This window comes from Oncorhynchus clarkii, chromosome 1, assembly GCF_045791955.1.
Source record: "Oncorhynchus clarkii lewisi isolate Uvic-CL-2024 chromosome 1, UVic_Ocla_1.0, whole genome shotgun sequence".
In the NCBI taxonomy this organism is placed as follows: domain Eukaryota; kingdom Metazoa; phylum Chordata; class Actinopteri; order Salmoniformes; family Salmonidae; genus Oncorhynchus; species Oncorhynchus clarkii.
Genome location: NC_092147.1, coordinates 68,933,146 through 68,959,789, shown reverse-complemented (window position 1 = coordinate 68,959,789; position 26,644 = coordinate 68,933,146). Strand labels below are relative to the sequence as shown.

General features: G+C 45.2%; 2 protein-coding genes across 16 annotated transcripts in view; both read left to right on the top strand.

Annotated features, from left to right (window-relative positions):
* Nucleotides 1-6,003: 6,003 nt before the first annotated feature.
* On the top strand, nt 6,004-9,339 carry LOC139417126 (arylsulfatase I). Its single transcript, XM_071166374.1, has 3 exons — nt 6,004-6,302; nt 6,627-6,959; nt 7,186-9,339. Exons 1-3 carry the CDS (start codon nt 6,004-6,006, stop codon nt 8,279-8,281), a joined length of 1,728 nt encoding a protein of 575 aa, XP_071022475.1. The 3' UTR covers nt 8,282-9,339.
* Nucleotides 9,340-19,576: 10,237 nt separating this feature from the next.
* The window catches only part of LOC139411391 (calcium/calmodulin-dependent protein kinase type II subunit gamma-like), a 116,722-nt gene continuing 109,654 nt past the window's right edge, over nt 19,577-26,644 (top strand). For 14 of the 15 annotated variants that reach the window (XM_071157801.1, XM_071157731.1, XM_071157819.1 and 11 more), the window contains exons 1-2: nt 19,638-19,883; nt 21,906-22,000. In XM_071157801.1, coding sequence (XP_071013902.1) covers nt 19,819-19,883; nt 21,906-22,000 — 160 coding nt within the window. In that variant the 5' untranslated portion in view covers nt 19,638-19,818. Of the gene's footprint in view, nt 19,884-21,905; nt 22,001-26,644 lie in introns of all 15 variants that reach the window. The other variant, XM_071157739.1, reaches the window with a different exon arrangement.

Genomic DNA, 26,644 nt, shown 5'->3' with positions numbered 1-26,644 from the left:
AAAAACAGGGAGGGAGAGGGGGACAGGGAGGGAGAGGGGGGGGGGGGGGGCACGCTAATCTGGGGACGGTAGTTGGTGCCGCAGCAAGACAAATTGTTGCTCTTGGAGTCATCGCGGTAATAGCAAAACGTAATCTAAGCGACAAATCAAGGAGCCAATAGCGATTCTCACTGAAAAATAGTTAGCAACACTGGCTGTAGGCAGCAATGGGGCTGTGTAATCCTCTTCCTTATTGATCAGTCTAACGGAGCGACGCTCTTCAGGGGACAGGCTTGATGGGGAGGATGCAATCACGGGCCTATGAGGAAAGAATAGAAAGTACAGTACAGCACAAACTAGTTAATTTAACAAAGTTTTTAATTTCATGCAATGATGGAATGGTGTTGAAAGGCTTGTTTTGGTATGGTCCTGGTCTTGCTTTGAATATTATATTTCCTATGGAAATGGAGATTAATGGGGAAAGAATTGGGTTTCCATTGTGATACCAGAGTACTACTGGGACTGCATTACAAGGTCAGTGGCGGTATCACCTTCACATAGTTTTGATTGTTAGACTATGGGAGGTGCACAGTACTACATACAGCCATGACTACATGGAACTCTATTCCACATCAAGTAACACATGCAGTAAAAACAGATACAAATACACCTTATGGGGACTGTTTAGACACACACACACAGACACGATAATATACGCATTATACACACACGTACACATGGATTTTGTGTTGTAAATATGTGGTAGTAGAGTAGTGGCCTGAGGGCACACACTTAATGTGTTGTGAAATCTGTTGTGAAATGTATTGTATTTCAAAAACATTTAAAAAATGGTATAGAAGTGCCTTGATTTTTTGGGGCCCCAGGAAGAGTAACTGCTGCCATGGCAGTAACTAATGGAGGTCCATAATAAATACAAATATAGTGCAGCGAGTTTTACATGATTCTTACTGACATGTGTCATGTCCTCCACTGCTTCTGTCTGTCTGTCTGTCTGTCTGTCTCTTTAATCGTGTGTGACCTCAGCGGTTCTCATCTCCACTTAATTTCAATTGCTGATGACTGGTTACCACTGTGGTTTTCTCCACCGCTTGCTAACACCCACAAAATGTATAACCAAGAACAAGGTAGCGTCTCTATCAGAAATCAGTGTGTTGTGAATGTATGTATTACCTCAGACATTTTTTTTGTAGGATGACAATGAAAACCCTATTTATCAAGATATACATCTCTCTCTCTCTCCCTGAGATCTGCCAGTCTGCCTGAGACCCTGCCTGCCAGCCATATATACTCTTCTTTCTTCCCAGAACATGTCTGCGAGGTCACTGGTGTCTATGTCATGGAGAACACACATGCTTGCACGCTAGGCAGAAGAGGCAGCAGGCACCATGACACAGAGTCAATTCACACACAGCCTAGGGTACAATTATTTAGATTACAAGCCTAGCTCTTCTGCCCATGGTAAACAGAAATCACCAAATGGTTTTGTCTGACATGATCCTACCACATTCGGAGAGAGGCTTCCTTTCAGCTCACCAAAACATTTACAATACTGTATTTTTTTATGAACTCTTATAACAATATCTCAATGAGGTCTTATCACTATGGCCTGCGAGTGTGTTGTGTTTTTGAAAACTGGTAGATGTTATTTCTGTATGTTTGGTTATTTCACATCTATCTGAGGCTCCTTGGAGAGCAGCCAGGCAGAGGAAGGAGCAGCACAAGACCCTGCACTTGCCTAATACAGCCACCCTCTCCCCCAAGAAGACAGTTGTCACTTTCCATGAACCTCTTATTTCTAACCCCCTCATCCCTATCCAACTCCGGGTTTGCTCCTTCCTGCCAAGACTTGATCTACACTGATGGCTCTGTGCAACAACTGTTCTTTTTTTGAGTGTTTGTCTGTTTATGTTCCCGTCTCCAATCTCCCACTTCTCCCTCTAGTACCGTTGTTTCTCTCCCCCCTCCCTCCTCCCACTGCTCCCCACACCTCCTCTGTGTATGACTATAACGAAATAATACAAAATAAAAAAAAGGGCTGTGAAATCAAATAAAATAGCTGTACTTCTTTCTGTGGCATTGATTTTCTCTCAGCTTTATGGGAAAGTAGTGTTGTGGGGGCGAACCAGAGACCGGCTGGTCGATAGGCCCACAAAGTGGAAGGCAGCCAGGATATGTTGCTCACTATACAGGATGCGATGTTTCTGTACTCGCTGATCACAAGATAGAGTTCACTGTTTGTGTACGTATGGGAAGTTGAATTGTCATCAATGGTGGTTTCGTTCAATTGGTATTAAGTAATGAAAGACCAAATATTTTGTTGAAACGTGATATTTGCTTCAGATCTTAATAGTGAGGGAATGTCCTCTGAAATAGGACCTGGTTGTCTGGTACTACTGCACTCTACTAGGTTGACTTACCCTAATGAAGATCTACTCCCTGTCAGATAATGTGCTTTTAATAATCCAGCTATAAGTGTCACATTCTGATCCAACTACAGGCTTCAGAACTGAAAATAAATCTTTCATCATTACTTCAATTTGACCACTAATAGGCCTAATATAACTAATACTGTATGGAGAAAATATTCCTTGATAAATCTTCTCTTCTGGGAATTGAATGAGCGCAAAACAGACACTTTCCTGTGGTTACAGAAAGGTAACTTAATAAATCAGTATGATTTGGCGTGTGAGCATTAGTCCGTCAGACAGATCTATTGATGCTCTGTGTTTTCAAAGCTTATCTATGATTAAACTGAAATGTGAGGGATGGGAGGCATTGATTCTACTTGTTGTTCCGCACAGCAGACCTTTCACGTGTTGCTTTAAAGCAGCAGCTGTGTCTCTAGACGGCACTGTACTTGTCAATGCAGCTGGAGCTTGGGGTTGTACTTGACCTTGTGGCCAGGAGGTGTCAACATTGTGTTTCACCGTGAACTATACAGATGCAGGATCATAATTTGAGACAATTTACTACAGGAAAGGGAAACCTAGTCAGAACTGAATGCATTCAACCAAAATGTGTCTTCCGCATTTAACCCGACCCTTTGATTCAGAGAGGTTCGAGGGGCTGCCTTAATCGACGTCATTGGTGCCCGGGGAGGAACTGTTGTTGGGGGTTAACTGCCTCACTCAAGGGCAGAACGGCATATTTTTTTCACCTTGCCGGCTACCCATGTTTCGAACCAGCGACTTTTCGGTTACTGGCCCAACACTCTTAACCGCTAGGGTACCTGCCGCAGCAGGAAAATAATCCTACAGCAACAGGAAATGTGCATTATTATGTGGATTATATTTATTGGAATTTATTTTAGGGGTTGATACATTTTTTGCAAGGGAAAATCAGGTGAAATTTCAAAGTGGAAATTGTCAACTTCACAAGCCTTTTTAAACCTCAAATACACTACACGTTTCAAATGTCCTGCAAAAAGCTATCCTGCAACAGGGTGATCAAATTAAGATCATACATCTGTATCATCCACGGGTTTTTCAATAGCTTTTGGAGGAGTTTCAAAACCATTATAAATTCAGCAACAACAAAAAACGTCCTCTTACTGTCAACTGCATATATTTTCAGCAAACTTAACATGTGTAAATATGTGTATGAACATAACAAGATTCAACAACTGAGACATAAACTGAACAAGTTCCACAGACATGTGACTAACAGAAATGGCATAATGTGTCCCTGAATAAAGGGGGATCAAAATCAAAAGTAACAGTCAGGATCCACCAGCCACATTAAGTACTGCAGTGCATCCCCTCCTCATGGACTGTACCAGATTTGCCAGTTCTTGCTGTGAGATGTTACCCCACTCTTCCACCAAGGCACCTGCAAGTTCCCGGACATTTCTGGGGGTAATGGCCCTAGCCCTCACCCTTTCGATCCAACAGGTCCCAGACGTGCTCAATGGGCTTGAGATCTGGGCTCTTCGCTGGCCATGGCAGAACACTGACATGCCTGTCTTGCAGGAATTCACGCACAGAGCAAGCAGTATGGCTGGTGGCATTGTCATGCTGGAGGGTCATGTCAGGATGAGTCTGCAGGAAGGGTACCACATGAGGGAGGAGGATGTCTTCCCTGTAACTCACAGCGATTGATTGATTGATAGATTGCCTGCAATGACAACAAGCTCAGTCCGATGATGCTGTGACACACCACCCCAGACCATGATGGACCCTCCACCTCAAAATCGATCCCGCTCCAGAGTACAGGCCTCGGTGTAACGCTCATTCCTTCGACGATAAACGCAAATCCGACTGTCCTTCATGGTGAAAACCGCAACTTGTCAGTGAAGAGCACTTTTTGCCAGTCCTGAGTTTGTGCCCATAGGCGATGCTGTTGCCGGTGATGTCTGGTGAGGACCTGCCTTACAACAGGCATTGTGGACAGTCTGAGCACTGATGGAGGGATTGTGCGTTCCTGGTGTAACTTGGGCAGTTGTTGTTGCCATCCTGTACCTGTCCCACTGGTGTGATGTTCGGATGTATCAATCCTGTGAAGGTGTTGTTACACATGGTCTGCCACTGCGAGGACGATCAGCTGTCCGTCCTGTCTCCCTGTAGCACTGTCTTAGACGTCTCACAGTACGGACATTGCAATTTATTGCCCTGGCCACATCTGCAGTCCTCATGCCTCCTTGCAGCATGCCTAAGGCACGTTCACGCAGATGAGCAGGGACCCTGGGCATCTTTCTTTTGGTGTTTTTCAGAGTCAGTAGAAAGGCCTCTTTAGTGTCCTAAGTTTTCACAACTGTGACCTTAATTGCCTACTGTCTGTAAACTGTTAGTGTCTAAACGATCGTTCCACAGGTGCATGTTCATTAATTGTTTATGGTTCATTGAACAAGCATGGGAAACAGTGTTTAAACCCTTTACAATGAAGATCTGTGAAGTTATTTGGATTTTTTGTAATTATTTTTGAAAGACATTGTCCTGAATAAGGGACGTTTCTTTTTTTGCTGAGTTTGTGTGTGTGAGTACGTGCGTGACCCTTTTTGCATGAACTCTTTTGACTCATCACATATGCTGTTGCTACTGTTTATTATCTCTCCTGTTTCCTAGTCACTTTACCCTTACCTATATGTACCTATCTACCTCAATTACCTCCTACCCCTGCACATCAACTTAGTACTGGTACCCAGTGTAAATAGCCAAGTTATCGTTACTCACTGTGTGTTTATTCCTTTATTCCTTTATTCAATATTTTTTCTCTGCATTGTTGGGAAGGGACCATATGTAAGCATTTCACTGTTAGTCTAGACCTGTTGTTTACTAGGCACGTGACAAATAACATTTGATTTTGTGTGTGTGTGTGCGTGTGTGTGTGTGTGTGTGTGTGTGTGTGTGTGTGTGTGTGTGTGTGTGCGTGTGTGTGTGTGCCAGCCAGTGGCCCAGTTCTGCCCAGTCGACCCAGGAGGCGCCTGTAGGGGTAGAAAAATGTGGCAAGTTGCTGTGAAGGGGAAGCCTATGTACCTACGACTAGACACACACACACACACACACACACACACACACACACACACACACACACACACACACACACACACACACACACACACACACACACACACACACACACACACACACACACACACACACACACACACACACACACACACACACACAGCCCAGACAGACACAACCTAGACAGAACTTGAGACAGAGACAGAGACAGAGCAGTGTGAGGGACACACACCAAACTATCTCACAGACAGCGACATTATCCAGTACCCTCACCTACTTGCAGCACATCAAGGACGTCTTATGCAACGTGGAGATGAATAGGGAGACAACAGAGAGGTAGGGGCAAGAAAGATCCATTCTTTTTCTGGTGTACGTACACTCACTATGCTCCCCCTGCAACTCAGTGGCCTCAACAGGTAGCCTCCTGCATTCACCACCCCCACTGTTTGTGCAGACAGAGCGCAGGGAGGGCTCCGCAAGGCTGCTTTAAATCTGAGTAGTAGATCCCAGACAGAGACTATCCTCCAGACTGACGATAGTTATGAGAGGGGCTGTCGAGTCGGGCTTCCCCCTGCTCGGAGTGGCCGTACTAGGCTTTCTCTGCTGCATGCGAGGGGGTCAGACCCAGGATGACTCGGGCTCTGGGAGGATCCCAGGCACCATGCCTCCCCACCTCATCTTCATCCTGGCGGATGACCAGGGCTATGGGGACGTGGGCTACCATGGCTCGGACATCCACACTCCGGTCCTGGACCAGCTGGCTGGAGAAGGGGTGAAGCTGGAGAACTACTATGTCCAGCCGATCTGCTCACCCTCACGCAGCCAGCTTATGACCGGGCGGTGAGTAATGTACTTAAGAGTACTGCACTGGCTTATTAGGCCTATCTAGTATTATCCGGAATGATCTAATTCCTCTCACACTTCTATGCATTCCTATAACCTTTCTTCTAAATAGAGGAGTGATCTGTCAACACATTGCATTTTGTTGTGAATAGACACGTACGGTATGCGTTTAGAACAAATGTGTGAAGGTGGTGATGTTGATCTCTGTCAATAAATGGGAGGGATGTCTCACTGGTTCTGGGAATCTTTCCCTTTGTGGTTTGGGAAATTACATAATCTTGGCTTCGCCCTGACCTCCACTCCACTTCCCGTTTCTTCCAGGTACCAGATTCACACAGGCCTCCAGCATTCTATAATCCGGGCACGCCAGCCGCTGTGCCTGCCCCCGGATGCACCCACCCTGGCTGAGCGGCTGCAGGAAGCGGGCTACAGCACCCACATGGTAGGAAAGTGGCACCTGGGCTTCTGCCGGCCGGGCTGCCTGCCCACGGGCCGCGGCTTCCAGAGCTTCCTGGGCTCCCTGACTGGTAGCGGTGACCACTTCTCCTACCAGAGCTGTGACCAGGCTGAAGCCTGCGGCTTCGACCTGCACGATGGGGCGAGACCAGCCTGGGAGATGAGCGGTAACTACTCCACAACGCTCTACATAGAGAGGTGAGGCCAGGTCTTACACACATCTGAGAAGGAGCTTATCTAGTAGTAAACACTATTGTTCATGTTGGAAATGGAATGAAGAGGTTTTTAGAGTGATTTGCATTTGATTAGAATTGTGAGGTTGTAGATTCAGAGGTTTGGACACTACGGAATCTATGTATTTTACATAATGTCTCAGTTATATAAAGATGTAACCCAGACCTGGTTGCCTCCTCTTTCTGTCCAGGGTTAAGAAGATCCTGAGGGCCCATGACCCCCGGAAGCCCCTCTTCCTGTACCTGGCCCTCCAGGCAGTCCACACACCCCTCCAGGCACCAAACCACTTTCTGCAACGCTACAGTGCCCTGGACAACCGCCCGCGACGACTCTACGCAGCCATGGTGAGCTGTGTTGACGAGGGTGTGGGGGCGCTGGTGCAGGAGCTGAGGACTCGTGGCCTCTACCAGAACTCTGTCCTGGTCTACTCCTCAGACAACGGGGGCCAGCCCCTCTCTGGGGGCTGCAACTGGCCCCTGCGTGGGGGGAAGGGCACGTACTGGGAGGGGGGAGTACGGGCGGTGGGTTTCGTCCACAGCCCACTCCTGAAGAGGAAAGGAACGGTGAGCAAGGCACTGATCCATGTTTCTGACTGGTACCCAACCCTGCTGTCTCTGGCGGGGGCACCGGAGAAGGACAGAGGCCAGCTGGACGGCCACAATGTGTGGGGAGCCATCAGCCAGGGGCTGCCTTGCCCCCGCACCGAGATCCTGTTCAACATCGACCCGGTATCCCGACGGCCTGGGGAGGCAGACTCCAGGACCCTGGCCCTTAACGGCTTTGGCATCTGGGACACGGCATTGCGGGCGGCAATTCGGGCCGGGGACTGGAAGTTGCTGACGGGAAATGTGGGTGATGGGGACTGGGTGCCCCCTCAGACCCTGCCCGGGGGGCCCCATCAGTGGCAGGGCATGGAGAAACGTCAGGACCAGAGGGGGAAGTCTGTGTGGCTTTTCAACATCACCGCTGACCCTTATGAGAGGTCCGACCTAGCCGATGCAAGGCCTGAGGTGGTCAAAATACTGCTGGCCAGGCTGGCCGAGTATAACCAGACGGCCGTGCCGCCCCGAAACCCCCCTGATGACCACATGGCGGACCCCCAGCTCCATGGGGGGGTGTGGACACCATGGCTGGGTGAGCCAGGCAGCGAGGGGCCAGAGGGCAGCGGGGAGGGAGGGAAAGGGAAGGCAAAGAGTAGTAAAATGAGGCACTGTAAGGTGTGCAAACTGAAAGCCCTTTTTAAGAAGGTGGGCTCCCGGATGCAGAGGTCCTCTCTCTTCTTTTAGTCCACAGAGGGAGGGAATGAGCACGTGGATGTACAGGCAGGACTGACCGGCCTACATGAGACTGGATCTTAGTCACTGGCTGTCCCCTGGCCACTAAGTAGGGTGACTTTGTGCAACTGTGAGATTGATGTTAAGAGTGATGTTTTGATGTCTCATCTGCCCATGAACAGAAGGACACGATCAGAATGACACTCGGACACCCAGAGAGATATTTCTTTCATTTGTTGTTTTGTTATTTGTACGTGGTGATAGAATGGACCTTCTAGGCTACACACTGCTTATCAAATACTTCTCTGTTCCCAAACCAACTCTAAACAACACCTCACTGCATCAACATTCTAAAGTGGGTACTGGCCAGCATAAGCTAAGCCAGAGATACTGTGGCTGTTGTGCTCTCCAGTGCTGTTACAGTACAGTACACCTATAATTTAAGCCATGTTCCAGACATATGTAGCTCATACTGTAAGTAAGTGTGATATGCCAGCTGGCAAATCCCAGACTGTGAAATAATGCAGATGTAACTGGATCCGACTGGATCAGGGTGACACAGGTTTGGACATGCAACAATACAGAAGCCAGATCAGATCAGATGTGAAGCTTGCATCTCTTGACTGTGATTCATTTGTGTAGAAACGAATGTGTGTGATTATTCATGTACTGGAGATAATGTAGGCTATGTTCAGCAATCCTGCAGCAATCCCACGCACAGGACAGAGAAACACTCTTTATTTCTCATTTCCATCAGTATGACGGAGCGTGCACCAAGCTGCCTACTACTTCCCTGCCTCCTCCTCTCTAGCCAAGTCTCACCCTTCCCTCTTGTCCTCTCTCCCCATCTTTCACTAATTTCATCTACTTCTCTCTTGCTCCTTGCCTCTTTCCCACAGCAGTAGGAAACGTTTCTTCATCCTCCTCCTCCTCTCTCTTCGTCATCTTCTTCTCGTCTTCTTCCTCCTCAATCTTTCTCGTTTCATTCAGAGATCAGGTCAGTTCACAAGTGATAGGGAGGATGAATATGTTTGTGAGAAATGAGAACAGATATGCAGAGTTACGTAAACAGCAAGGAGGAGGAGAGGAGAAGGAGGAAGGCTCCCTAGGGGGGCAGCAAGGCCATTTGAAGCATTCCTTGTCTTATCTGTATTCTCCTCATTTGTGAAGATGAACATGTCATAACATACCAGTAAGTGCCTATGTATAATTTGATGCTAACCAAAATGTGTTCTGCCTTTTGCTGCTTTCCATTTATAAATACTATTTGACAGAATGTGTGGGCGGTTTGTCACTTGTGTTGAGCTTCTGTGTGTATGTGTTTATGTGCATGTGTGTGTGTGTGTGTGTGTGTGTGTGTGTGTGTGTGTGTGTGTGTGTGTTTGTGTGTGTGTGTGTGTGTGTGTGTGCACACATTCCATGTAGATACATGCATAGTACTATCCTTGCAGCCAAAATACTGAAATTGGAATCTGGGAATGAGATGAGCCACTTAGAGGCCCCGTCAGTCTGTGTCAAAAGGCACATAGCGAGTTATTTCCTGTGAAGTGACACAGTGGGTCCTGCAGGAATGAGGAACTGACAGAACCTATAAATCGCTGAAGTGTCCAGAAGGCCAGCTGGGAGGAAGTGACCTGTAATGAGCTCACAGCGACAATGGCAGATGAAACAGTCTGATATGTTCAGAGTTGGGCTCTCGGCCTTCAAATACCTCTAGCGTGTTGAGTCAACAGGAAAGAAAGGGTTGTTGCCCTGGAGTGAAGTCGTGTGTAGTACACATGAAGATCGTGTGGATAGTAGATACATACTGTAATATAAACACACTGAAACACAGTTAAATAGTCACTCTTTAAAACTGTGTGATGACAATGAATGGGCAGAAACACATTGACAGTGTCCATTGGTCAAGGGTCACCTATTAACCCTTGGAATTGCTCTAATGGGTCATTAGAAGAATCCTATGGTGTTGTAATCCACAGAGACAGCCAATGGGGGTACAGTAGTGATATCCGATAGCTGCGAGGAAAAAGGGAAGGAACAGCTTTGTGCAGATACCCCCATGTCTTCTGTTGGGGTTTCACCATCTGATTGCCGATAATGCCTTGCTCATCCTTTCGTTGTGGTGAAAGACAGACCGACTCAGACACAGCATAGCATACTTCATGTATTGTTTTTCGTTGGTGATAACAATGTCATGCTCAGCCTTACTCTGTGTAGATAGAGTGATAACAAACAGGCATTTGGAAAGAAGTGCAGAATTGAGTACAGTCCTTTTTACTTTCCTCTGAAAGAGAGAGTCGATAGGGCTGGATGAGGGAGGCGATGCTCTCATCTCTTGAATCCTTGCCCATCCTCTACTCATCAGCTGTGCTCTACACACCATTTCAAAGTTCACTCCTTCCTTGGAGGATGACCTAGGAAGAGAGGAGGGGCCACCCACCAGCCAAATTGGCATAATTCTTGTTGAGTGAGTCACTCAACCTCAATGGTTCCACTACTGCATCACTCTCCACTGCTGTGTGGCGGAGTTGTTTGCTGTGGAACGTAGAAGCTCTGGAGGTGTCTGCTACGCATATAAATAATGCAATGTAATATGATGACGACAGAGCAACAAAAACAGGAAGTTAGGGGAGGGCTTTATTGTCTCAGGTTATGAGAGGCTTTTTCCTCACTCAGCTCAAATATGGCTCTGCTGCCCAATTGTGTGTGTGTGTGTGTGTGTGTGTGTGTGTGTGTGTGTGTGTGTGTGTGTGTGTGTGTGTGCGCGAAATGTACACGTGGTGTGGATGTGGTTTTCCTCACTCAGCTCAAATTTGGCTCTGCTGCCCAATTGTGTGTGTGTGTGTGTGTGTGTGTGTGTGTGTGTGTGTGTGTGTGTGTGTGTGTGTGTGTGCGAAATGTACACGTGGTGTGGATGAAGGACGTATGGGGGACTAGTCTGAACTCGGGACCTTTTGATATGCCTTCACCTAAGGTACTGTATACCAGTTATAACACTTACCACTTCACAACAGCTTTACATCTAGGAGATGACCACCCTTGCAGCAATACACCAGCCCTGGAATACATAATAAGTACACATATTATTGGCAATTGGCAATGAGGCGGCAGGTAGCCTAGTGGTTAGCGCATTGGACTTGTAACCGAAGGATTGCAAGATCAAATCCCTGAGCTGACGAGGTAAAAATCTGTTGTTCTGCCCCTGAACAAGGCAGTTAACCCACTGTTCCTAGGCTGTCATTGAAAATAACTGACTTGCCTAGTTAAATGAAGGTAAATTAAATGGGTTACATTCAGGAGATGTCAAAGGGCACTGAATCGGACACTGTTTTTCCATATTAGGCAGATGCATTCCTTCACCCATGATACATACAGCTTTTCTTTGGCAGAGGGGAAAGTGGCTAACAGCGCAACTCCCCCTCCATCTCTCCTCTTCCCTCTCTCCTCCTCCCTCTCTCCTCTTCCCTCTCTCCTCTTCCCTCTCCTCCTCCTCCCTCTCTCCTCCTCCCTCTCTCCTCTTCCCTCTCTCCTCTTCCCTCTCTCCTTTTCCCTCTCTCCTCCTCCCTCTCCTCTTCCATCTCTCCTCCTCCCTCTCTCCTCCTCCCTCTTCCCTTTCTCCTCCTCCCTCTCTCCTCCTCCCTCTCTCCTCTTCCCTCTCCTCCTCCTTCTCTCCTCCTCCCTCTCTCCTTCTCCCTCTCTCCTCCTCCCCACTCCTCTTCCCTCTCTCCTCTTCCCTCTCTCCTCTTCCCTCTCTCCTCCTCCCTCTCTCCTCCTCCCTCTCCTCTTCCCTCTCTCCTCCTCCCTCTCTCCTCTTCCCTCTCTCCTCTTCCCTCTCTCCTCCTCCCTCTCTTCTCTTCCCTCTCTCCTCCTCCATCTCTCCTCTTCCCTCTCTCATCCTCCCTCTCTCCTCCCAGGATCTGACATCCCACTGTTACCACCCACCACTCAACCCAGCACACCGCCTGCTGAAGTCTCGTCCGACAGGAACATCACAGAAAATGCTGCAATTAATATTGAGGCACCTCTGCACCGCTCTAATTAGGCTTTCATATCAGTCTGCCTCCCTGTAATTACAGAAGAAGCCAGAGCTCCTGTGTTCACCGCAAACACTCTGTAATCACTGGCACTCTCCCTCCACAATGCTGCCTGCCTGTAAAAGGCATGCCCAGTACAGAAACAAAGCATTGCGTCAGTGAGAGAAATGCACTCACAAACAGGCACATATTAACACTATATCTCTCAACAACAAAAAACATACAAACACTCATTGCTTAACACACACTCACAAATAAAGATACAGTGCCTTCGGGAAAGTAAAAAAATAAAAAAATACAGAAATACCTTACTTCAGACCCTTTGCCATGAGACTCGAAATCAAGCTCAGGTGCGTCCTGTTTCCATTGATCATCCTTGAGTTGTTTCTACAACTTGATTAGTCCACGTGTGGTAAATTCAATTGATTAGACAGGATTTGAAAAGGCACACACCTAAGGTCCCAATCAGGAATCAAGGAAAGAACCAGATGCAGACACGTTGAATAAACAATTGTTTAATAGTCCAAGGGGCAGACAAGAGACAGGTCAAGGCAGGCAGGGGTCAATAATCCAGAGATGGGGCAAGGGTACCAGTCGGCAGGCAGGCTCAGGGTCAGGCAGGAAGGTACAAAGACGGGACAGGCGAGGGTCAAAACCAGGATGGTGAGAAAAAGAGAGGCTGGGAAAAACAGGAACTGACAGGACAAACACTGGTAAGCTGGACAAACAAGACGAACTGGCAACAGACAAACAGAGAACACCGGTATAAATACACAGGGGATAATGGGGAAGATGGGCGACACCTGGAGGAGGATGGAGACAATCACAAAGACAGGTGAAACAGATCAGGGCGTGACAGTCCCACGGTTGACAGTGCATGTCAAAGCAAAAACCAAGCCATGAGGTCGAAGGAATTGTCCGTAGCGCTCCGAAACAGGATTGTGTCGAAGCACAGATCTGGGGAAGGGTACCACAAAATGTCTGCAGCATTGAAGGTCCCCAAGAACACAGTGGCCTCCATCATTCTTAAATGGAAGAAGTTTAGAACCACCAAGACTCTTCCTAGAGCTGGCTTCCCGGCCAAACTGAGCAATCTGGGGTAAGGGAGATGACCAAGAACCCAATGGTCACTCTGAGAGAACTCCAGAGTTCCTCTGTGGAGATGGGAGAACCTTCCAGAAGGACAACCATCTCTGCAGCACTCCACCAATCAGGCCTTTATGGTAGAGTGGCCAGACGGAAGACACTCGTCAGTTAAAGGCACATGACATCCCGCTTGAAGTTTGCCAAAAGACACCTAAAGGACTCCAACCATGAGAAACACAATTCTCTGGTCTGATGAAACCAAGATTGAACTCTTTGGTTTGAATGCCAACCGTCACGTTGTCACGGAAGTCAACTCCTCTCCTTGTTCGGGCGGCGTTCGACATGGCCGGCTTTCTAGCCATTGCCGCTCCATTTTTCATGTATCCATTTGATTTTCATTCCCCAATCAATCTGCATGTATTTATTCCTCTGTTCCCCATCATGTCTTTGTGTAAGATTGTTTGTGTTACGTGTGTATTGTTGACGCGCCAGACTGGATAGTTTTTTCTGTGTTATTTTTCATGATGTTTATTGTTAAACATAATTCTTGTGACTGTTTTGCGCATTTTGCACTTTTGCCTAAATAGAGTGTGCGCCTGTTCACAAATCTCTGCTCTCCTGCACCTGACTTCGCTACCAGTACGCACACATTCTGACACATGTCTGGAGGAAACCTGGCACCATCCCTACGGTGAAGCATGGTGGTGGCAGCATCATGCTGTGGGAATGTTTTTCAGCAGCAGGGACTGGGAGACTAGTCAGGATCGAGGGAAAGATGAGCAAAGTACAGCGAGATCCTTGACGAAAACCTACTCCAGAGTGCTCAGGACCTCAGACTGGGGCAAAGGTTTTCCTTCCAACAGGACAACGACCCAAAGCACACAGCCAAGACAATGCAGGAGTGGTTTTGGGACAAGTCTCTGAATGTCCTTGAGGTGCCCAGCCAGAATCCGGACTTGAACCAGATCGAACATCTCTGGAGAGACCTGAAAATATTTGTGCAGTGAAGCTCCCCATCCAATCTGACAGAGGTTGAGAGGATCTGCAGAAAAGAATGGGAGTAAATCCCCAAATACAGGTGTGCCAAGCTTGTAGCGTCATAAACAAGAAGACATGAGGCTATAATCGCTGCCAAAGGTGCTTCAACAAAGCACTGATTAAAGGGTCTGAATACTTACAGTACCATTCAAAAGTTTGGACACATCTACTCTTTCAAGGTTTTTTCTTAATTTTTTACTATTTTCCACATTGTAAAATAATAGTGAAGACACCAAAACTATTAACAAACACACATGAAATTATGTAGAAACCAAAAAAAAATCATATGGACTTGGTCTTTTACCAAATAGGGCTATCTTCTGTATACCACCGATACCTTGTCACAACACAACTGACTGCTCAAATGCATTAAGAAGGAAAGAAATTTCACAAATTAACTTTTAACAAAGCACACCTGTTAATTTAAATGCATTCCAGGTGACTACCTCATGAACCTGGTTGAGAGAATGCCAAGAGTGTGCAAAGCTGTCATCAAGGAAATGGGTGGCTACTTTGAAGAATCTCAAATATAAAACATATTTTGATTTGTTTAAAACTTTTTTGTTACTACATAATTCCATATGTGTTATTTCATAGTTTTGATGTGTTCACTATTATTCTACAATGTAAACGTTTTTAAAAAATAAAGAAAACCCCTTGAATGAGAAGGTGTATCCAAACTTATGACTGGCACTGTACGTAAATGTGATATTTCTGTTTTGTATTTTATATAAATGTGAAAAATTTTTGAAAAACCTGTTTTTGCTTTGTCATTATGGGGTATTGTGTGTAGATGGAGGGGAAAATCAATTTTAGAATAAGGCTGTAATGTACCAAAATCTGGAAAAAGTCAAGGGGTCTGAATACCTCCATAATGCACTGTAATTTCTCTGAACAGACATTGTTGAACAGAAGCACAGCTGTAAACAAAAACACTTGCAGAGCATTCTGTCTGTCTGTCTGTCTGTCTCTCTCTCTCTCTCTCTCTCTACAGTTGCATGCATGTGTGCACAGACATGCTGTGAACAAGTCCTATTAACACTCTTCATAATAAAATCATTAAAGCTAAGATAAACCTTTACAACGAGCATTATATTACATAACAGGCATAATTCAATTCAGTCTTTTAAAAATGATGCTCCAACAACCTACAGTAACTTTTTGGGCAACCCTACCAAATTCACATAGAAATGTGAGTTATAGAGCTATCATTCTACTTGAAAGCTAGTCTAAGACCTGGTAGATATGTTCTATGTGCATTATTTATTTGCTTCCCATTCTTAAGTTTTGTTTTTGCTTCTTTTACTTTCGGTTTTGTACACCAGCTTCAACCAGCTGAAACAACAATATTTTTGGTTATGCAAAATATTTTTCACAGGGGTTTAGATGGTACAATGATTCTCTACACTATACTATCTTATTTTGTCACAAAATCTGAAATTAGGCAAACTATTAGAGTTTTAGTAACCAGGAAATGGTGGAGCGATTTCTGCATAGTGCAACTTTTAATACTACGCTAAGACAAAAACAACCATTCATTTTTTTCAATTTGCTCAACCTATAACCCCAGAGGGACAAGACACAGATTTCTCTTTCACAGCAGCAGCTCTCTGGTTTATGGACGCGTTATGATGGAGACAGTAGCACAGATAATGAATGCTACAGTAGGCAGCTCTTCCAGACTCCTGGAGAGATGGGAGTCACATATCCCTTGGGTGAATATGGAAGCTGGGGGAGGCCGGTGGCAGCTGGACACAGGGAGGGCATGCTGATGATGAAGACCATGCTCTCAGCTTTTGAATCCTTGCCCATTCTCTACTTATCGGCTGTGCTCTACACACGTATGTCAGGAGATGGTAGAGGAGCTCCATCCCACAGCTTACAGTATAGCCAGGGCAAACAGAGGAAGATGCTGAAAGGCCATCAGTAGGAACATGGTGCAGGACAGGAGGAAATGTGTGGTTGGGTGTGAAGGTGACATGCAAAGGCAGCGTTGCGATCTGAAAGGAAGGTTGAGCCTTAGAGTGGCCTGGGAATCAGACGTTCTGAGAGACAGGGCAGGCATGAATTTGCTCGAATTGAATCTAACTGTATTTGTCACATGCTTCGTAAACAACAGGTGTAGATTAACAGCGAAATGCTTACTTAAGGGGCCTTCCCAACAACACAAAACATGGAAATACACAATGAGTAACGATACCTTGGCTATATGCGCGGGGTACCAGTTCCAAGTTGATGTGCAGGGGTACAAAGTTGTTGAGGTAGATATCTACATATAGGTAGAGATAAAGTGACTAGGCAACAGGATAAATAACAAACAGTAACAGCAGTGTAGGTAAGGAGTCAAAAGAGATTATTGCAAAAAGGGTCAATGCAGATATCCCTGGTAGCTATTGGTTAATTATTTAACTAACTATTTAGCGGTCTTATAGCTTGAGGGTAGAAGCTATTCAGGGTCCTGTTGGTTCCAGACTTGGTGCATCAGTCTATGACTTCGATGGCTGGAATCTTTGAAAATGTTTAGGGTCTTCCTCTGACACCTCTTGGTATCGAGGTTCTGGATGGCAGGGAGCTCGGCCCCAGTGATGTACTGGGCCGTACGCACTACCCTCTGTGGCGCCTTGCGGTCAGATGCCAAGCAGTGCCATACCAAGTAGCTAGTCAAAATGCTCTCAATGGTGCAGCTGTAGACATTTTTGAGGATCTGAGGGCCCATGACAAATCTAGTCCACGATCAGCGTAGTCCACGATCAGCTCCTTTGTCTTGTTGACATTGAGGGAGAGGTTGTCGTCCTGGCACAACACTTCCAGATCTCTGACCTCCTCCCTGTTGGCTGCCTCATTGTCGTCAGTGATCAGACCTACCAGCCTTGTGTTGTCTGCAAAATGATGGTGTTGGAGTCATTGACATTGACAGTCGTTGGTCCTTTATTGACACTTTGCCTGTTTGATAGTTCGTCGAAGGGCGTAGCGGGATGTCTTATAAGCGTCCGGATTAGTGTCCTGCTCATTGAAAGAGGCAACTCTAAGCCTTTAGCTCAGTGCAGATGTTGCCTGTAATCCATGGCTTCTGGTTGGGATATGTACCACAGGAGGCTGCTGAGGGGAGGATGGCTCATAATAATGGCAGGAATTGAGTGAATGGAATGGTTTCAAACACATGGAAACGTCCTGCGATATGTACGTACAGTCACTGTAGGGACATTGTTGTTGATGCACTTATTAATGAAGCTGGTGACTGATGTGGTAAACTCTTCAATGCCATCGGATGAATCCCGGAACATATTCCAGTCTATGCTAGTGAAACAGTCCTGTAACTTAGCATCCACTTCAGTGGACCACTTCCGTATTGAGCGAGTCACTGGTACTTCCTGATTGAGCTTTTGTTTTTATGCAGGAATCAGGAGGATAGAGTTATATTCAGATTTTCCAAATGGAGGGTGAGGTCGAGCTCTGTATGCATCTCTGTGTGTGGAGTAAAGGGGATCTAGAGTTTTTTTGCCTCTAATTGCACAGGTGACATGCTGGTAAAAAATTGTGTAAAAGGATTGCAGTTTTCAAGCATTAAATTCACCAGACACTAGGAGCACCGCCTCTGGGTGAGCATTTTCTTGTTTGCTTATAGCCCTATATAGCATGTTGAGTGATGTCTTAGTGCCAGCATCGGTTTGTGGTGGTAAATGGACCGCTACAAAAAATATAGATGAAAACTCTCTTGGTAAATAGTGTGGTCTACAGCTTATCATGAGGTATTCTAACTCAGGTGAGAAGAACCTCGAGACTTCCTTATATTAGAGATCATGCCCCAGTTATTTTTAACAAAGAGACACACACCACCTCATCTGAGCTTCTCCGACGCAGTCGTTCTGTCCAGCCGATGTATAGAAAAACCAGCTAGATTTATATTTACCATGTCCTTGTTCAGTCACGACTCTGAGAAACATAGGATATTACAGTTCTTCAGAGCATTTTGATAAGGTAGTCTCAAACAGAGCTCATCCAGTTTATTCTCCCGTGACTGCAAGTTTTCCAATAGAACAGAGGGTAGAGGCGATTTATCCACTCTCCAACATAGTCTCATCAGGTATCCCGCACCCCGGACTCTATAGCGTCATCTCCTTCTTCGAGTGTCGGGGATTTGGGCCTGGTTGCAATAATCAATATGTATTTTGCCTCTGACTCATTGAAGTAGAAGTCCTCGTCCAAATGGAGGTTAGGGATAGCTGTTCTGATGTCCAAAAGCTATTTTCGGTCATAGGAAACAATGGTGGAAACATCATGTACAAAAAAATTAAGATCAGCGCAAATAAATACACAAAATAGTACAATTGGGCAGGAACCCGTAAAAAGGGTGTCATTCCCTCCAGCAACATTATATGCGTGCTTTTGCAAGATGTGTTTGATTGTGATCAAATCAATTTCAATGCAGGGCATGTCAGTGTTACTCCTGATAGATCCATTTCAACCTACAACATCAACAAAAATCAGTCAAGGCCTACTGGAAGGCCTAGTCACTTCATACTATGATTTTCCAGAGAAATATCTTAATAGTAGGCACAGGCCTATCTTTACAGTAGATTTACAGTTCAAATGCATATACTGACAAATATGGGAAATCTGCAACACTTACATTTAGATTGTAATTTAATGTGATCACTCATTTTGGGCTCCCATATCTTTTCACTTTACCTCTTGCCTTCCCTTGTAGGATAATGCCGTCCATTTGAGATGATCTGGGGTCAGTTTAACTTTATAATACCTAAAGGATTTATGCAAAGGAAGCTGATCCTAGATCAGTAGCGCTCGAGACCAGGGATCTCGCGTTGCTAGCCTTTTTCCTCTACCACAGCCATCAGCACCAGGGCTACTACCAAAGATGGTGGATAAATGAAGACAGTTCACTCAAGCCGTTTACCATTGAAAAATATTGTCAGTTCTCTGTTCCCAAAGACACCAAGCGCGACAGCAGCTGGCTGTTCTGTGTAGTGTAGTTGAAGGTAATTTAACCAGAAAAAATGAGGGAGTGGGGTGTCTCGCTTCCTCTTCCGTCTCTGCTACTATCGCTCTCCTCCGCCTTCTCCCCTGGTTAATGCTAATTTAGATCCTTGGGACGTCCCTTCCCTAAGCCCTGAACCCTAACCCTGACTTTACCCCATACCCTTACTCTCATCTTGACCATAACCCTTACCTACCTCTAAACTTAACCTTAACCCCTACCTTAACCGTTTTAAATGTCAACTTAAATTGGGTGACGTCAGAGTTCAGAGTCCTCCCAAGGATCCCGTTTAGACATCTTAGTTTTTTAGTATCTCCCTTTGAGTTTACGAGATCTCCCCCCGAATCCTGAGCGAGGCAGTCACCGAAACGAGAGGCGATACCATCCTGCACAACATGGCTACAATTGTAACCTCGACCAGATTTACAGACGAATATCAGCTGTACGAGGAGCTCGGAAAGTAAGCTACATTAACACTATATAGTCCTATTTAACCTTTTCCTGTACTGCTTTGTAGACTATCATTGTGCATGTCTAGTCCACTGTTGACAAGACAGGTTGTCAAAAACAGGGCACCCCCCCCCCCCCCCCCCGGGTCGTTAATTAAGCCAGTTTTATAGTCGAACAACATTTTATTATAATATATTTGAGCTAGTACCGAATGGCTTGAGCATGCATGCGATTTGTACCGAATTTACCGTGGCTGTGTTTATAGATATGTAGCGGATTATATATATAGTGTTGATTTATTTGAAGGCAGGACTTTCTCGTATAAATCATTTTAAAGACCCCCGAACCCTCTCCTCGTATCTATTTATTATAATTTCACTTTTCAGGATTATTTTGTAATTGGTAGTGAGCCACGCAGGAAGGAATGCTGCTCCACTTGTGTAACGATATACAGCTATAACTATGTCATCCACATCGAAAATGTATCCACTGTGTTTCATTCTGTGCATTGTAACAAATAATTGCTACACACACAAACCACCAAGTAGACAAATACTGTGTAACCCGTCTGCGTTATTTTTTTGCAGTTAGCAGTGGCAATGGTGTACGTCCAACCACCTATAAGCATTTTTTCCGGTTTCAAGTATGCATGATGACATCATAATATAGACAGACCTATGATAGGCTTACTACACAATTCAGATAGCCTACAGTAGACTTTTCGTTATTTTCTCATGCTTTGGTTTATTTAAGCCACAAGGCACGAGGGGTTGTGGTATATGGCCAATATACCACGGCTAATGTATGTTCTCTGCCTTTCGCTACATGCACTATAACATCTGCTAAACACGTGTATGTGACCAATCAAATTTAATTTGGTTTGATTTGATTTGCTAAACTGGTTACCAACGTAATTAGAGCAGTAAAAATACATGTTTTGTCATACCCGCGGTATCACTGTTGTCAGTCAGCATTCAGGGCTGGAACCACCCAGTTTATAATCTCAGATAGCTCACGTTTCTTTGCACAGTAGTTCATGTGTAGGCTTATGACTCAGCCCTTCCTCATTACAATTTGCTCTGAGCTGACTTTCACGCACAAGGAGCGAGTGAGGGCTCCCGAGTGGCGCAGCGGTCTAAGGCACTGCATCTCAGTGTTCGAGGTGTCACTACAGACCCTGGTTTGATTCCAGGCTGTATCACAACTGGCCGTGATTGGAAGTCCCATAGGGCAGCACATAATTGTCCAGCATCATCCGGGTTAGGGTTTGGCCGGGGTAGGCCGTCACTGTAAATAAGAATGTGTCATAATAAACCGGAAATGTGTTACCTCTGGTTCGTTCAGCCCTTCCTATGGGGGAAATGAATTGGGTTTTGTGATAAACAATTAAAATAAAGTCTGAGGTTAACACAGGCTTAGGAGGTCTTATACATTTTGTACTATGAGATATTATTAGTCACTTAACATGACTGTTTTGATTACATAATTGCTTCAAAATTCACAAAAAGTGACAGCTGATTAAAATTATATCAGAACAAAACGTATAAAATCTCCCAAACCTGTGTTTACCACAGACCTTATTTTCAGTGTTTATCCCCCAAAAAACTACGAAACCCCATTCGTTTCTCCATAGGCTTTGGCCAATGAGCCATGATGGAGTGAGTGCCTACAAAAATACGCCATTACTATTGCTCTCTATCACATGATACATCATTTTATTATCACATGCCAAACAACAGTTATCATCATGCACTGCTTTGTTTAGCCTTTTTGCACCTGTGTACCACATTGATGGGCTATTAGTTGATTAGTTGTAACCTATTCATATTGCACCGTTTCTCATTTAAAACATGTAGGGGAGAGTGGGGTCAATTGTAACACTAATTTGACCTTCTACCATTTTCTTTATTACTCAGAGATGGATTGAACTAGACACAGTACTGATTTTGGTGGGTTGTATTTTGTTTGCGGTAGTGAGAGTTGTGACTTGAGCTCATATAGCTGTTTTGTTTATTAATTTGTTTCACTACAGGGGCGCCTTCTCCGTTGTCCGGCGATGCGTTAAAAAGTCCAACGGCCAGGAATTTGCTGCTAAAATTATCAACACGAAAAAACTCTCAGCAAGAGGTAAGACAAAGGGGAAATATTACACCACTTACTATGTTGAGTGCATTGATGCCTGTGGCATTGTTTTGACTAATCAGATATAGTCCAATAGGAGATCGACACTGGAGGTAGTTTTCTCATTGTTAGTTTATTCAATTACCCATGTGCACATGAAAGCTCTTGATCCATTAAATATCTAGTTCAAGCAACATAATACAATTGCATTTTAGGTTAACATTACATACATAAACTTGTCAAAGGGTGTGTGCCAAGTTGCATAGTGTAGGCAAGTGCAGCATATTTTTGGGAGCTCCTTGTTCAATGAGATAAACAGAAGCATTCATCTCATGATGTTCCTGTCCAGCGGGACATATTGTTGCTGTGCCTGCCTACCCGCGACACAGTAGCTCAGCCATTGTGTCTGTGTGTGGTGCATTTGTTTATGCTCTACTCCTGCCCTCAGAAACCAAGTGTGTATGTGAATGTAGACTGCCAGAGGCCTTTTAGAAGCATCTGGAGCACCTTTGTGCTGTTTAGTCATAGCTGAAGTCACAATTCTACTCTTTGCTGCTCACGTTTTCTTCACAGAAATCTGGACCATACATAAATTAATAAGTGACCTTTAAGAGGCTTCACTTCTTATCACAAAACGATTTAGTCAAGGAACGGGATAATTGAATCCATAATTAAGGGTTGACTGTAAATTCATGTCCTTATGCAATTTTGGTGAATTTCAGTTTACGTTACGCCTCTCACAATGTCTCCCCCTTTCCACCTTGTGAGATCTCCTGATCAGAGACATGGGGTCCAGGCAGAAAAACACGTCCTCTTGGCCGGAGGAGACTGTCACATCTGCTCTAATCAAGCCTTGGCCAGGAGGACCGCATGGAGATACTCAGACGTGGCCAATCTGCCACTGCTACAGCAGCAGAGACAAAAAGCTATGGATCTATTTCGGGACACTACTAATACTTGTGCGTTTGGGTATCGAGTGGGCCCATCTCTTGTTTGCTCCTGACATTGTGATGGAGATGTTCATTCGATTTTTTTTGGGCCGTTCTGTCTATGTTACTGCGCGCATTAGTGCATAAATTGCAATGACTAAGGTTACTGAAACTCCAAATAACTACGCCATGCTTGTTAGACTGTAATTACACTGCAATTCCATGTTTGCGTCATACATTTTTCGGGGGCATTGTTGTCGAAGCCCTTGCTTGCGTCAAGCCCGGCTGCCAGTAAATGACTCCAAGAAGAAATCTTCCTTAAGCACAGTCTTACTGTAGCTGTGCTGATTGGGTATTGACCTATTAAACCAAGCAGTCTTCAACTAAAAGTCTTAATAGTTTCTCAACAGTGGCCACACTGTTGCAGATAATGGCCTCCCTGCCATGACTTGAGAGGGCTTTAGCTATGGCGATGGAGAGGGAGTGGAGGTTGTTTGATTATTATGAGAATTACAGAGGCCAGGTCTGGGTGTGAGATTGTGCTGTCCTCTGGGGATGCCAGCTGAATTACAATAGGCCCCACTTTCCCCTCTGCAACGGTCTCAACGGATAAGCCAGTAAACAAAGAATTTCTTTAAAATTGCCTTTAAAAAAACAACTGGTAATTAGATCTGCTGTGTTTCAGCTGCGTCTGGCAGAGATCCCGTCAAGTAACCTGGCAACTGGGTTCTTGAAACTGTTCATCACGTTGAATAGCACGGAATGAGAGGAACGCTCCAGTCCTATTGAGCTGAATAAAGGAGAAGAGAGGAGGGCCAAGTTAAGCCAGATCCCCTTGCCGCGCTTATCTCCCTACAGCTCCTCACGCCCACTGCCCCATTCTTATGTCTCTGTGTGCAGTTTGAAGGAAGTTTAAGGAAGTTTTGCGATCCATTGTTAACTAGCATTCATGCAAATACTGGAAGCCTATGGGATCAGCTAGCTGATTGCGCTAACTCTAGCTGATCCCAGATTCTTCCAGTCCTTCCACTAACGCTAGTTAGCAATTGCTTGTGATACTACCGTCAACCTCCCTCAAACTGCACGCAGAGACATAGAAATAGTATCCATGAGTTCATCTGACACTGGGAAAGTAGATAAATTGTCACAATATCCCTTTAATCAGAGCTGAAGGCCCTGGACATGCCAATGTGTTTTACAGAAACAGAAGTTGTAATAATTTCCCTCAGATCTACCATCCATCTAGACATGGGGCAGAGCCTCCACTGCCAGCAACACTTTATTTATGCATAAGATTAACTAGGGAGAAAGACGGAACAATCTAGAGAAGACAAACAAGCTTAGGCTGCTGCTATTAGCTGACAGTGTGTGTGTGTGTGTGTGTGTGTGTGTGTGTGTGTGTGTGTGTGTGTGTGTGTGTGTGTGTGTGTGTGTGTGTGTGTGTGTGTGTGTGTGTGTGTGTGTGTGTGTGTGTGTGTGTGTGTGTGTGTGTGTGTGTGTGTGTGTGTGTGTGTGTGTGTGTGTGCGTGTGTGTGTGTGCGCGCACGTGCGTGTGCATCTACTGTAGGTTGGACTGCGAGGTAGCAACAGTATACCTCTCCCTCAGCTGTCCTCTTCCAGGCTATTTGATTGCGACAGTCTACCAGAGCTGCTGTCAAATGTCAATACTTCAACTCTTAATCCAAACCATGTGAAATGCGGCCCAGCCGATGAGTGTTTTAAGTGTCAGCTGAGGTGCTGGATGTCAACCCTCTCACACACACCCCTTTATACAACACTTTTTTTTACATAAGTACATATTGGTTGGTTTAATACACAGTGCATCTTTTGCATAATGCACTATTTCAGGCCATAAACTCTCATGTCTGTAAGATTATCTCATTGTATGTTTCTGAGGCTGAGCTGCCCAGGCCAGTAGGACTGGGCGTATATTGAATGTGGTCTGTCATATTAAGGCTTTTGACAGTCAGTAACATCTCATCCACACACTTTCTTAAACACACACACACACACACACACACACACACACACACACACACACACACACACACACACACACACACACACACACACACACACTTGGTGTCATAAAAAATTCAGTTTGTCCTATTAAAAATTCACCAGGGCAGTACTGCCACGTTTATCAGGCCTCCGCCAATCGACCTCCAGCAAGCAGCGCAGAGGAAGCCTTCCAATGCCCTGATAACACGCCTGCCTGGGCCACGATACGGGAGTTGATCTGGGAGAGGAGGACACTGAGGGAGAGGAAGAGAGAGAGATCGAGAGAGAGAGAGATGGGGAGAGAGCAAGAGAAAGAGGGAGGGAGCGAGAGAGATTGGGAGGAGGGAAAGAGAGAGAGAGAGACAGGGAGAGAGAGAGAGAGAGAGAGAGAGAGAGAGAGAGAGAGAGAGAGAGAGAGAGAGAGAGAGAGCGAAAGAGACACTGTGAATTTTTTATGACACCAAGCCCTGTGTGTGTGTGTTTAAGAGAGAGTATGTGGGTGCAGGGTTTGGATCAGGGTAGATGTGGGATGAAATATCATAACATAACCATAATGCCCCCTCATACAGCCCATTCCCCTTCTTATTTTGTGGGGCATAAACACAGGCCAATTAGTGGGGAGCAAGAGTGTGTTTTCACTGGATGGCAGCAGTGGGGGGGAGGTGTGTGTGTGTGTGTGTGTGTGTGTGTGTGTGTGTGTGTGTGTGTGTGTGTGTGTGTGTGTGTGTGTGTGTGTGTGTGTGTGTGTGTGTGTGTGTGTGTGTGTGTGTGTGCGCGCGCGCGCGCGCGTGTGTGTGTCACTAACCACTTATGTGTGGATGTATATTTCTGGGGCTTCTCTCTCACGCCTGAATGGCAAAGGCCTTTTCCCAGTCTTCTGTCCTGTTTTCTCTCTCAGTCTGTCCTTAATAGACCTTCCTCTCCCAGGCATCTTGTGTGCTGGGTGATTATTGGGATTCAAGAGATATCATTAGGTGTATGCATAAGGAAAGTCCCTATTTGCACATATTTAGCATTGTTAGGACATGGTTCTGTGGAACTACTGTATGATACCAGTATCGTTATACTCAGAGGTATCGTGGCAAGGGAACAAAACATGAGGCAGATTCTATTTCCTGAGGAAAACAGTCCTAATGTTGGAAACAAACAGCCTTATGTTGTCACCCAGAATCACATGTTTATTTTCCAAACTATATAACTCGATATTTTACATACTGTAGGTTTTTTTAAAGGACCAAAAGTGTATTGTGCAAAGCTGTCATCAAGGCAAAGGGTGGCTACTTTGAAGAATCTCAAATGTTAAATATATTTTGATTTGTTTAACACTTTTTTGGTTACTACATGATTCCATATGTGTTATTTCATAGTTTTGATGTCTTCACTAGTATTCTACAATGTAGAAAATAGTAAAAAATAAAGAAAAACCCTTGAATATATCGGTGTTTCCAAACATTAGATTGGTAGTGTACATGGGCTCCGATATGATACAGCAGGGGTGTCAAAGTCAAATGGACGGAGGGCCAAATAAAAAAATCAGCTACAAGACGAGGGCCGGACTGTTCGAATGTTCATTGAAAAATTTTTAAATGACGCATATAGTCTAGTGAACCTAATTGAACCTACTGAAAACCTAACAAATATATTACAATATGATCAGATAAATAAAGCAATATTTTCTTATGGCTCTGTCAGTAATCTTTAATTTTCAACAGACACAAAA